The 12,296-nt window shown below is 39.1% G+C and overlaps 1 protein-coding gene across 1 annotated transcript in view; it reads right to left on the reverse strand.

Moving 5' to 3' along the window:
- LOC119791452 (integrin alpha-5-like) overlaps positions 1–12,296 on the reverse strand; it is a 112,272-nt gene that overhangs the window by 26,280 nt on the left and 73,696 nt on the right. The window contains exon 19 of the mRNA XM_038297559.1: positions 3,961–4,028. Within this exon, the coding sequence (XP_038153487.1) occupies positions 3,961–4,028 (68 nt within the window). The remainder of the gene's footprint in view (positions 1–3,960; positions 4,029–12,296) is intronic.

Here is a 12,296-nt window from a genome sequence, read left to right on the forward strand (position 1 = left end):
GATAAAATGTTTAGGGACACAAAGATAAACTATTGATACATTAATCTAAAAGGAGTAAAGGGCAGGAGCACAATCTCTGAAGAGTTGATAATGAAAATCTTTGTTTCGAAACAATGCCTCTCTCTTCCCTTTTCTGTGACACATCTGTCGACCGAGCCAAACCTGACGACTTTGATTTGTTTCAGGAAACCAACCCCCCATGTATTACCCATGTTCCAAGTAACGAGCGCCAGCATATTTTTAGTGTTATGATAAATTCTCTCGACACCCTCCAACTGCACCCCCTCTATGTCTGCTGCTCTGCTGTAAATCTGTTTCCATCCAGCAGCAGAAGGAGCAAAGCGGTCAGTGCAGGGCAAGAACTGGGGGTCTCCTTTAATTCCAACCCCCCGGTCCTCCCTTCCCCCAGCGCGTGTGCACAGTCTGGACGCAGCGACCCTTTTCTAGGTAAAACAACCAGATGATTTTAATTAGAGTACACAGGAAGCACCATCGATGGCATAAAAACCAACTCCCAACAGATGCTGAGAGTGAAAACTTCAGCCCACCTCTGAGATGTTACACAATGAATTCATTTGTTGAGAAAAAAACAAGGGTGAATAGAGAGCACTAGTTAAAGCATAACAAACGCAGAGTGATAAACCTCTGGGTTCAATCTGAATGTCAAACAGCACATCTTAGACGAATGTCAGCGGAGAAGAGAACTACTGTGTTTTACAGCAAAAAAGAAAAAGTCCTGATGCACGTGTTGGATCATTTGAGTTAACGACTCCTAATGCAAATCTTGGAGTTTTCATGGGAAACTTGTAGAACTGCTGCAGCAAAGAGGAATCACATGGTCATATAATTCAAAACACTCCCAATAACAGAGCTGACTGCCTGAGAGGAGAAAGTCAGAGCCTGTGTGTTTCCTCTCTGGATGGGGGGGGAGGATCATATCCCTCTGGTGTCCATTGAAAAACAAAGAGTGATTAATTATCTAACTTATCAGATTGTGCCAAGAGCAGGAAAATCCTTCTGCTAAATACACAACCTTATTATTAGAGAAAAACTTCATTTAGATGTGAAATTATTTGTTAGACTTAGATTGAACTTTATTTATCTCTTGGGATTACTCCTTCGGGGAAATTCTGGTTCAAGTAGCTTATATAGAGTACAAAGAGTTAAAGATAAAAATACAACAGACAATATAAAAATATTGTAATGTATCGTATTGTAGGACAAAAAATGCATGAAAAGGAAAAAGTTGTAATGTTCTGGAATATGTTTCCCTTAGATATGGTGAAGATTCTCATCCAGGTCATTGCAAAAAAGTAAAAAAAAACAGAACCACTGGACTCGGTTTCAAATTTGTAAGACGTTTCGCTTCCCATCCAGGAAGCTTTTTCAATTCAAAATGTTAGAAATAGTATTTAGTTTGAGGCTTTGTAAAGAAGAAGGAACCGAAACGACCCCCATTACTAAAGGGCGGACCTGTTTGTCTGGTTCAATTTGCATGTTTTCTAAGCCAAAACAAGGCTTTGTTTTTGGTCCACTCTATAAAGCCTTGAACTCAACTTTTTTGGACTTTCCATTAGATATAATAATATCTGCACGGTAGAGAGCTAAGGGAAGGCTACATATTACATGACTTGGATTATTGCACTTGTACTGGAGAAATGTACTGACCTTATAAAATTATATATATATATATATATATATATATATATATATATATATATATATATATATATATATATATATATATATATATATATATATATATATATATATATATAAACTAAGAAATTACACAGGCTACATAGTAGTGGTATTTCTTAGAGAGAGAGAAGAATATTGTACGAGTGACAATAGGTAATGTTTTGCATCTTCCTATCACCTGCTTTTTACCCAAAGTGAAGAGTTTTACAGCTTCATGGCTTGGGGGACAAAGGAGTTCAGCAGTCTGTTGGTCCTGCATTTGGGGAGGAGCAATTTCTCACTGATCAGTCTCCTCTGAGTGGTGAAGACAGTGTGCAGAGGGTGGCTGGCATTGTTCATAATGTCCAGCAGTTTGTTAAGTGTCCTTGTTTCTGCCACAGTCCCCAGAGGATCCAGCTTCCTGCCAATCACAGAGCCACTTTGCCACACCAGTTTGTCCAGTCTGGAGGTGTCTTTCTTGGATGTGCTGCTCCCCCAACACACCACGGTGGAGAAGAGGACATTGGCAACCACAGACTGGTAGAACTTTCCAACAGTTTATTGCAGATGTTGAATGTCCTCAGTCTCCTCAGGAAGTCCATCCTGCTCCTTCTCTTCCTGTGCAGGTGGTTGGTGTGCGTTGACCAGTCCCAGCCACACCCCAAGGTATTTGTATGAATCCACAACCTCCACCTCAGCCCCCTCCAGTAGTACCTTGGTCCGTTCCTCCCAAAGTCTATGACCAGCTCCTTTGTCTTGGAGATGTTGAGTTCCAGGTGGTTGGTGTGGCACCAGGTGGCAAAGTCCCCTACCAGACTCCTGTACTCCTCCTCTCTGTTGTCCCTGATACACCTCACACGGGCTGTGTCATCTGCGTACTTCTGTATGTGACACAGCTTAGAGTTGTAACAGAAGTCCGAGATGTATAAGGTGAAGAGCACAGGGGCCAGCATTGTGCCCTGAGGGGTTCCAGTGCTGCTGACCACAGAGATGGTGTCTTTCAGCCTGACATAACGTCATGTCTGTGAGGTAGCTGGAGATCCATGCTACCAGGCAGGAGTCAACTCCCATGCTATTCAGTTTGTCTCTGAGCAGGGAGGGCTGGATGGTGCCGAATGCACTTGAGAAGTTCAGGAAGAGAATACTTGCTGTGGCACTTGTTCTTCTCTATGGTAGCATCAAATTAGCTAATATTCTTGTAAAGACAATCTCAATTGATTTCTTAATATGACAACAACCTTTTTAACATTTACTTTACAACTGAATGTGGGTAATTTTCCAACTTAATTTGTATACATGCACCAAACTGCACCAGAGGTATACTTGTTGATACCATGTGCAACAATCAGTTTGATTTTTGAGTTTTCCTTAAGCAAGATCCTGCTTCAAGTATCTCTTTCGAAAGCATAGAGGTTTTGCGGGTGATTGACAGGTCGAGTCACAGGAGTTGGAGGCGCATTGGAGAGAGACAGAGAGAAATGGCGCAAGAAACATCGTTTTCCAAGACCTGGTTTAGCAAGAAGGCTTGGCTAACTGCATGCTGCGAGGTTAAAGCTTTATTCTGCTTTCCTGCCTCCTTTTTCAAATGTCAGGATCTGACCCAGCATGGATAAAGACAGGTAGGACAGATTTAAAGCCCTTTGTAGAAAAGGCAAAGAAGAATAAAAAATCTGGGATTCACATGGAAATAATATAATATAGTGTACTTTTTCCAGATGTTTGTCAATTTTCCTAGTTGCCCGTAAATAAACACATTCTCAGAAAATAAATAGTTTTTATACATTAGAAAATATAGAGCTGACAAATAGATTCTCCATTATCAAACTGGTAGGCCTACATCATTTTTTTTTTTAGGTTTGTGACACAATATTAAACAATGGAAAAGACAGATTTGACTTCACAAAGCCTCAGAAGAGCAAGATTTATGTACAAAAAGTAAACCTCTAATGAAATTATGTTTTGTTTTTATAATGTTTTTGTTGTTGGCATTCATAAAAAATATACTGGTGAGATAACTTAGTATACGTTTGATGGGTTTTTGGCAAATGTTTATTTTGAATTTATAGCCCCCTCTGGAGAAATCTCCCCCAGCTGCCACTGATTTGGACTCATGATATATAAAAAATACTCTTACTGAATAAGTAAGTTTTTTTTTTTTATGATATACAAACTTAATGAAAATTATGCACCCTGTGCAGACTGTTCAGCTCACTTTGAACACATTTTATAGCGGTCTTGAATAATCAGTACACAGAGAGAATGTAGACTTTATTTTCTCACCTAATAACAGCCAGTTTAAGGTCAGGGACACAAATGTTGTCCTCCCCGCAGTCCAGCTGGATCTGGGCCTGGTGGGGAAAGAGGGACAGAAATAAATAGGTCAAGATGGAGGAGCAACAGATAAGGACATGAGGTGAAATTAGGACAAAATACACCATTTCTTCTCAATGAATCGATTTCCAATATTCTATTGACATGAAATTCACATAATGCTGATGCTAAAAACTAAGAAGGCTACTCCCGCCAAAAAACAAAGAGAATAGGTACAAAAAGAGATGGCGCGGGTCGGACTTGTCAATTTGGAAGAAGAAGAACTTCCTTGTTTGCACATGCGCAGTGCTTCAACAGCAGGATTTGTCCACAACCACCTCATGGTGACCGACTGAATTTCAAACATATTTGATTTTCTCCTGATATTACGATTTGTCATTTGGAGGTGGTCGTGAGAGGCTGATCACCCCTCGTTACCCCCTGTATACACAATGCAGGACGCACAAGGAGGCTGAAAGTCAGCCCGATCGACACATTTTTGCACGACTGGAAAAAGCCCAAAAAAGGGGGAAAAAATTGTACAGTATATCCCCGGCTTAAATTGTTCCTGTATACTCCTAATTTATTCTCTGTCTCCCTTCTTAAAGGCTTTTTTTTTCTCGTTGAGCAGTTTCTTCACATCACTTGTGATCCATGGTTTATTATTTGGGAAGCATTTCACTGTTCTGGTAGAGATGGTGTTATCTACACAGACTCAAAGCAGCTTTGAGGGCTTCTTCAGCTTGCCGTGACCATCTTCTTACAGTTCACTTTAATGCAGGTTTTCTCTTATTCAACTGTTTTACATTTTCCACTTTATCATTTCATCTTACACTGAAACTTTGATTACACATTTTTTAACTTTTCCGTGTGCTCATATTGCTTGGGTTGTTATCAACATCTGATGTAAATTTATTACCAAAAGAAATATAAAAACTACATTTGCGTAGAAAACTGTTGACATATTCCATACTTGCAAGTGGCTGCAACAGCCAGATGCCACAAAGCTGCGAATGGGTCATTTGATGTTAGAAAGATTAAAGAAACCTTGGTTTCAAAAGTGGAAAGAATAATGAAGGGGAACGAAGAAATGATTTTCATTTAAACAATGACATTTTTGTGGAGAGAATCCATCAGAAAGAGTTGAAACCTCAAAACACAACTGGGATTAATTTCTCTTTTAGCTCTTTTGGACCAACTGACTTTGTAAAATCTGAAAAGAAAACATAAATGGGATTTGATTTGGCAGAGCTGCCATTTGCACTGGGCCCCGTGATCTTCTCACTTTCTTCAATCTTCTTTGCCTTTTTCTCATCTTTTTGTAGTTCTGTATTGTCAGCGATGTCACGGCCACGTCTGTCCGACACATGGGAAGCATTAGACTCCAAGACGGATGTCAGAGAGACCAAAGAACACGCCTGGCATTGGTTAGTGACGTCTCGGAGGTTGCTGATCTTAAGTTTATTTGGGTGACCATCAGTCAAATACGTCTGAGATCTGATGCTCTGTTGCTAACAGAGCACTAAGCTCTCAGACTCCAGGTTTATTGGTTGTTCCTGACGTTTCTAAGAGTAGAATGAGAGGCAGATCTTTTCGTTTTCAGCCTCTCCTGTGAACCAGATTTGGTCAGTAAGGGTGGGCATACACTGCCCAATATTGTTCAATCTTTGTACTAAGCTACAGCTTAAACTGTACAACAAAACAACGGGCTTTAAAAGTTCACAGGATCTGTGTTCTTACAATATACGGCCCGATGCGCTGATACGATCCACATCGGACTCAGTGCCAAGAGATGGCGCTGGTTGGACTCGTCAATTTGGAAGCCAAATGTAGATAGTAGAAGAAGATTATCCCCTGTTTGCAGACGCAAACTGTGCAAGTTTTAGGCAAACTGACTTGTAGACACTTGTAGCTCTGCTTCCGCAGCAGGATTCACTCACAACACCTCACAAGAGCCTTTGTTCTGTCAGAAGAGCATACCAATAGTCAATATGCATGCACAAGACGCCAGATTGCATTTATCCCTTTATTTTTGTATGAAAAATAGACTTTAAACTACCTCAACGGACGTGTATCCCTTTAGTCATGTAGAAAAAAAAAAAACTATTTAAGGTCAGATCACCATATGCTTCAAAAAACACCAAAAAGTAATTAATTAAATCATTTTTTGATATATAACTAAAGGGATACATGCCCGTTGAGCAGGGGCGGATCTAGAAAAATATTTATGGGGTGGCGAGAGGGGGGCAGGAATTTTTGAGGGGTGGCAACATATGGCATTTGTTTACACTGAATTTAATCACAGTTATCACAGTTTGGTGAGAATAGTATGTACAGTAAGTGTTTCATGAGAAACAGTTCATATTAGAAATACATTGTACAATGTGATCTCACCTAATAGGAGATAGAAGAATGATAACACTACTTCTAGAGGGGCATTATGAGAGGAAAGGTATTAAGGTAAGACACAGGTGCTGAGTAGAAGATGTGTGAGATTGACTGTCAGAGAGGCAGCTTTGCAGCATTTGCACAAGAAGAAACTATAGAAAGAAAAAGTTCCCCATCAGAGATCTATGGACTGAGCTGGACTAAAGTGAGCAGAACTACACAGTAGAAATAAACGGGTCAAGGCACCAAACAAGGTACTGGACATCTATGTAATGTTTACTCTGAACACACATCTACCCCATTTGTTCCTCAGTAACTTGACATACAGCAGTTACGGCAACATGAAAGGGACATTTCATGCATGTAAATATGCTGTAGATAGAGCTGTATATGGAGGACCAACTCTGCCATATTTAAAAATACATACAGAAATAAATAAATGCTCAATAAATAAATAAGCATACAATTAATTGCCACCAAAAATGCAATCAACAAATAAATGTAAGTAGAAATTATATTATAATGGCAGGCAGAAATTTAAAAAGGGCAGGCAGAAATAAATAGCGGCGAAGAAATAACTAGGGTAAAAAAATACAAAGGAAGAATAAAACTGAAAAAAATATTATAACATGCACATAAATAATTACTTAAAAATATAAGTAATGAAAAAATAAAGTTGAAGATTATAAATGACAAAAAACTAAATAAGGTGAATATTACAAAGGCAAAGGCTAATTAAAAGAGTTATATACATTTATGTCTCACTGTATAATTTAATTTCTACTTACATTTATTTGCTGTTTGTATTTTTGTTGACAATTAATTGTATGCTTATTTATTTATTGAGCATTTATTTGTTTCTGTATTTATTTTTAAATATGGCAGAGTTGGTCCTCCATACTGCTGTATCAACAAATCAACAAAAAGGCAGGTACTCTATGTTACATCAAAATCTCCACAAATCTGAAAAGAAGCAACATAAAAATACATTTTGCTTGTGAGTAGGTTCATACAGGTCATTTCTGGATAGTTTCATACTATGTATACAAAAAAAGAAACAATACTGCTTCGTATTAAGCAGGATTTACACCAGTATCACATTTTTAACTTTACTTTTAACACTTTTGGTTTTATTAAAGAAAATATCAGATTTTCTCAGGTGCCAAAAGAAAATGTAACATCTCTGTAAAGGCTCACCAGAAAGCATAACATAAAGTTAACATGACTATAACAGCTGAATGCGGCGATTTCCATGTTGCTCAGCAAAACACTTCACAAATTTATTTAGATCCAATGCCTTTGTGCGTTTTGATTTGAGTTCAACCAAACTAGATCGTCTCTTTTCTGTCATAGTTGACCGCAAATATGTCTTTATGAGGCTGAGACGTCAGGCCTAACTAACATCATAGTTAGAGAAATAACGTTCTGCAACCTGATTTTTATCATCTCAAAATCAGCACTGCAGCTATGCTAGCAACATTGAGCTTTAATTATTATTTAATTTCTTGATAGATAGTTAATCAGTTTTCACCTTTTTCATCCCGTGTCTCCTCTCCCCATGACCCCTGGCTCCCTCGCTTTGCCCCATTCCGTTTTCAAAACTAATCAGTCTCAGTCGCTCTCGCGTCATCTCGTGCTGCATTCACTGCAGTCCGACATTAGAAATTTGCGGCCGTAATTATCAAATACGGCCTCGCCACCCCTACCGCCAACTGGGGTGGCAGCAGGGGTGGCAAGGCTGTCATTTAGGGTGGCATTTGCCACCCTATGCCACCCCAGTAGATCCGCCTATGCCGTTGAGGTAGTTTAAAGTGTATATTTTTGTACAAAACTAAAGGGATAAACTAATGGCATAAACTAAAGGGATAAATGGGTATTGACTATGGGTATGCTAGTCTGGCCGGGTATGCTCATCTGACAGAACACTGCCTCAATTTCAAAGATGTTTGATTTTCCCCCGACCTTCCGATTCCTGATCAGGAGATGGTCTTGGGAGGCCAAGTGCCCCTCTTTAGCCCCTGTATACTACATGACATAGGATGCACGATCAGGCCGAAACCCGGCCTGATGCAAAATATTCTCGCACCACTGGAGAGAATCGACCCAAAAAGGGGCAAAAATTTGTACAGTGTATGCCTGCCCTAAGGCAGACACACTCTCTACTTTTTAAGACTAGGCCTGAAACTTTCCAAAGTTTATAGACGGTCTTAAGTAGTCCTGCACTATTGAGTAGCAGCAGCATTACAGTATTACAGTAGCAGCCATTCAAAATGGCCCTTCCCAGCTGAATGGCACCTGAAAGGCAGCCCACTTCTCTCTAACTCCCAGCGAAATCCCCTCCAACTTCCAGCCACTGGAGAGAACTCCTCTTGCATATGTTTTTGCTCCAATTCAAGCCTTTCACTGAATTACAGGGTCTAACCAGGAGATGCCGATGCTATCCTGTTTATACAAAATAATTATCACGTTTATACAACATGCTATCCTGTTTATACAATATAATTATCACGTTTATACAACATGCTATCACGTTTATACAATATAATTATCACGTTTATACAACATGCTATCACGTATATATAACATGCTATCACGTTTATACAACATACTATCACGTTTATACAATATAATTGTGACAACCTGCTTGTTGCACAGAGCTGGCTGCACCGTTATTCATAAACCCTCCTGCTTCTTCACAGCTCAAGACACACCTTCTTTACGCGCATTTAACACATGCACTTACCTGATTGGTCCGCTGTTCAATCTGACTCCTAGCTCCAGTTTGAAAAAGTCAGTGTCTCAGCAGACAGCGTAACAGAAACAGCTGCTGCTACTACGTCTGCATATTCCGTTCTATCGACCAGTAACAAAGTCAGTCCGAGGCCGTTTAATCCCTCGTGCTTTCAGTATTTTGCCACTGTTCTGGATCCCACCGATCATTAAGGAAAAGGAGAAAACTAAACAAACAAAGAAACTTCATTCTGTGCTCCTGCCGTGCTGACGTGTCATCACAATTACCCGGAAGCCGGTGACATCACAGTTAAAGGTCCTCCGTAAGTGCTATACTTACTGATAATATAAATTAATAATTTTGCCCCATTACAAAAAATAAAATAAATTTTAAATATATTCATCTAGTGAAACCAACAACAGAAAACCTGTTCCAGCGCCTGCCTCTGAGCAAGATTATTTTCTCATCAGACCTGTAAGTCCATTCTATGTATGTTTGTTTGTGCTGTTTTTTTATGCAATTGTAGGACTTTTGTTGTGTATAGACACTTATGTTTTTTATTTTCTCTTGTTATTTCACAGCTCTTGCTGTGGGGCAATCTACAGGTGCTGGTCATAAAATTAGAATATCATGAAAAAGTAGATTGATTTCAGTAATTCCATTTAAAAAGTGAAACTTGTATATTATATTCATACATTACATACAAACTCATATATTTCAGATGTTTATTTTGTTTAATTTTGATGATTACAAATGACAACAAATGAAAATCTCAAATTCATCATATCAGAAAATTAGAATATTACTGAAGACCAATAAAAACAAAGGATTTATAGAAATGTTGGCCAACTGAAAAGTATGAACATGAAAAGTATGAGCATGTACAGCACTCAGTATTTAGTTGGGCCTCCTTTGGCCTGTATTACTGCAGCAATGCGGCGTGGCATGGAGTCGATCAGTCTGTGGCACTGCTCAGGTGTTATGATAGCCCAGGTTGCTCTAATAGTGGCTTTTAGCTCTTCTGAATTGTTGGGTCTGGTGTATTGCATCTTCTTCTTCACAATACCCCATAGATTTTCTATGGGGTTAAGGTCAGGAGAGTTTGCTGGCCAATTAAGAACAGGGATACCATGGTCCTTCAACCAGGTACTGGTAGCTTTGGCACTGTGTGCAGGTGCCAAGTCCTGTTGGAAAATGAAATCTGCATCTCCAAAAAGTTGGTCAGCTGCAGGAAGCATGAAGTGCTCTAAAACTTCCTGGTATGTGGCTGCGTTGACCCTGGACCTCAGAAAACACAATGGACCAACACCAGCTGATGACATGGCACCCCAAACCATCACTGACTGTGGAAACTTTACACTGGACTTCAAGCAACGTGGATGAAGTGCCTCTCTTCTTTTCCTCCAGACTCTGGGACCTTGATTTCCAAAGGAAATGCAAAATTTACTTTCATCAGAGAACATGACTTTGGACCACTCACCAGCAGTCCAGTCCTGTTTCTCTTTAGCCCAGGCAAGACGCTTCTGACGCTGTCTGTGGTTCAAGAGTGGCTTGACACAAGGAATGCGACAGCAGAAACCCATGTCTTTCATACGTCTGTGTGTGGTGGTTCTTGAAGCACTCACTCCAGCTGCAGTCCACTCTTTGTGAATCTCCCCCACATTTTTGAAGGGGTTTTGTTTCACAATCCTCTCCAGGGTGCGGTTATCTCTCTTGCTTGTACACTTTTTTCGACCACATCTTTTCCTTCCCTTCGCCTCTCTATTAATGTGCTTGGACACTGAGCTCTGTGAACAGCCAGCCTCTTTAGCGATGACCTTTTGTGTCTTGCCCTCCTTGTGCAAGGTGTCGATGGTCGTCTTTTGGACAACTGTCAAGTCAGCAGTCTTCCCCATGATTGTGTAGCCTATAGAACTAGACTGAAAGACCATTTAAAGGCTTTTGCAGGTGGTTTGAGTTAATTAGCTGATTAGAGTGTGGCACCAGGGGCCATCAATTTTGAACCTTTTCACAATATTCTAATTTTCTGATATGATGAATTTGAGATTTTCATTTGTTGTCATTTGTAATCATCAAAATTAAACAAAATAAACATCTAAAATATATGAGTTTGTATGTAATGTATGAATATAATATACAAGTTTCACTTTTTAAATGGAATTACTGAAATCAATCTACTTTTTCATGATATTCTAATTTTATGACCAGCACCTGTATATTGGAGCCCTAATCCGTTGGATTATAATGGACATTTATTTTTGGAGAAGAATTTTGTGATTATTTTTTGATGGCTATATATTTATTTTTCTTTTTGAAATACAAGGACTGTTAAGCCTAATTTTTTGTTGTCTTTTTGTGAAAAGTTTTCATTCCTTATTTGTAAGGGTCTACACACGCAAAAGTGTATGGTCCTTGTGTGACTGGTTTAAAAATCTATATATATTGATCCTACTTGTCAGGAGGGATACCTGACTGGCACCGCTAAAAAGTGACAAATACCCTGTTAAAAAAAAAACTAAAACTAAAATAATTAACCTTGTAAAAACCGTCACATAAAATATTGGCACCTAACAGGGGACATCTTTATTTCACAAATAAGGGAATGACATTTTGAGCACTTAGACAAATAAAAAAAAATATATATATATATATATATAAAAAAAATAAATAATAAAAAAAAATTATAAAAATATATAAAGAAATAAAAATATAACAAAAAAATAAAAAATGAGCACTGAAGAAAATATAATCGAGCCCCCTTCAAACACTTCAACCCCTCCAATGATAATGCCTCCTAATCGCTCCACAGCATACTCTCTCCTAGACATGGAGTTGACTGGTCTGGATTTGGTGTTGGGTTCTCCTTTATCACCACAGCCTCCTCCGCAGGTTCAAGCAGAGACAAAGGCTGCACCAGAAGTTCTGGACCTAAAAGCAACCATGGAGGAAGTAAAGTCCTGTTTTAAAAAGGAGATGAGCAATATGAGAGATTCAACAATAAAACATGTGGAGGAAATCATTCAAGTCAATGCAAAGCAACAATATGAACGCATGGACTCCCAGTTTGAGTATTTACTCACACAAACAAAAGCAACCCTTGGCTGGAGATTGAAGCATCAACAAACTGAGCTGCTAAAGGAATTCAGCAAGCTACTTGTCCCGGTTACAACCAGCATTTCCACTTTGC

This window comes from Cyprinodon tularosa, unplaced genomic scaffold, assembly GCF_016077235.1.
Source record: "Cyprinodon tularosa strain WSP-4 unplaced genomic scaffold, ASM1607723v1 ctg390, whole genome shotgun sequence".
In the NCBI taxonomy this organism is placed as follows: domain Eukaryota; kingdom Metazoa; phylum Chordata; class Actinopteri; order Cyprinodontiformes; family Cyprinodontidae; genus Cyprinodon; species Cyprinodon tularosa.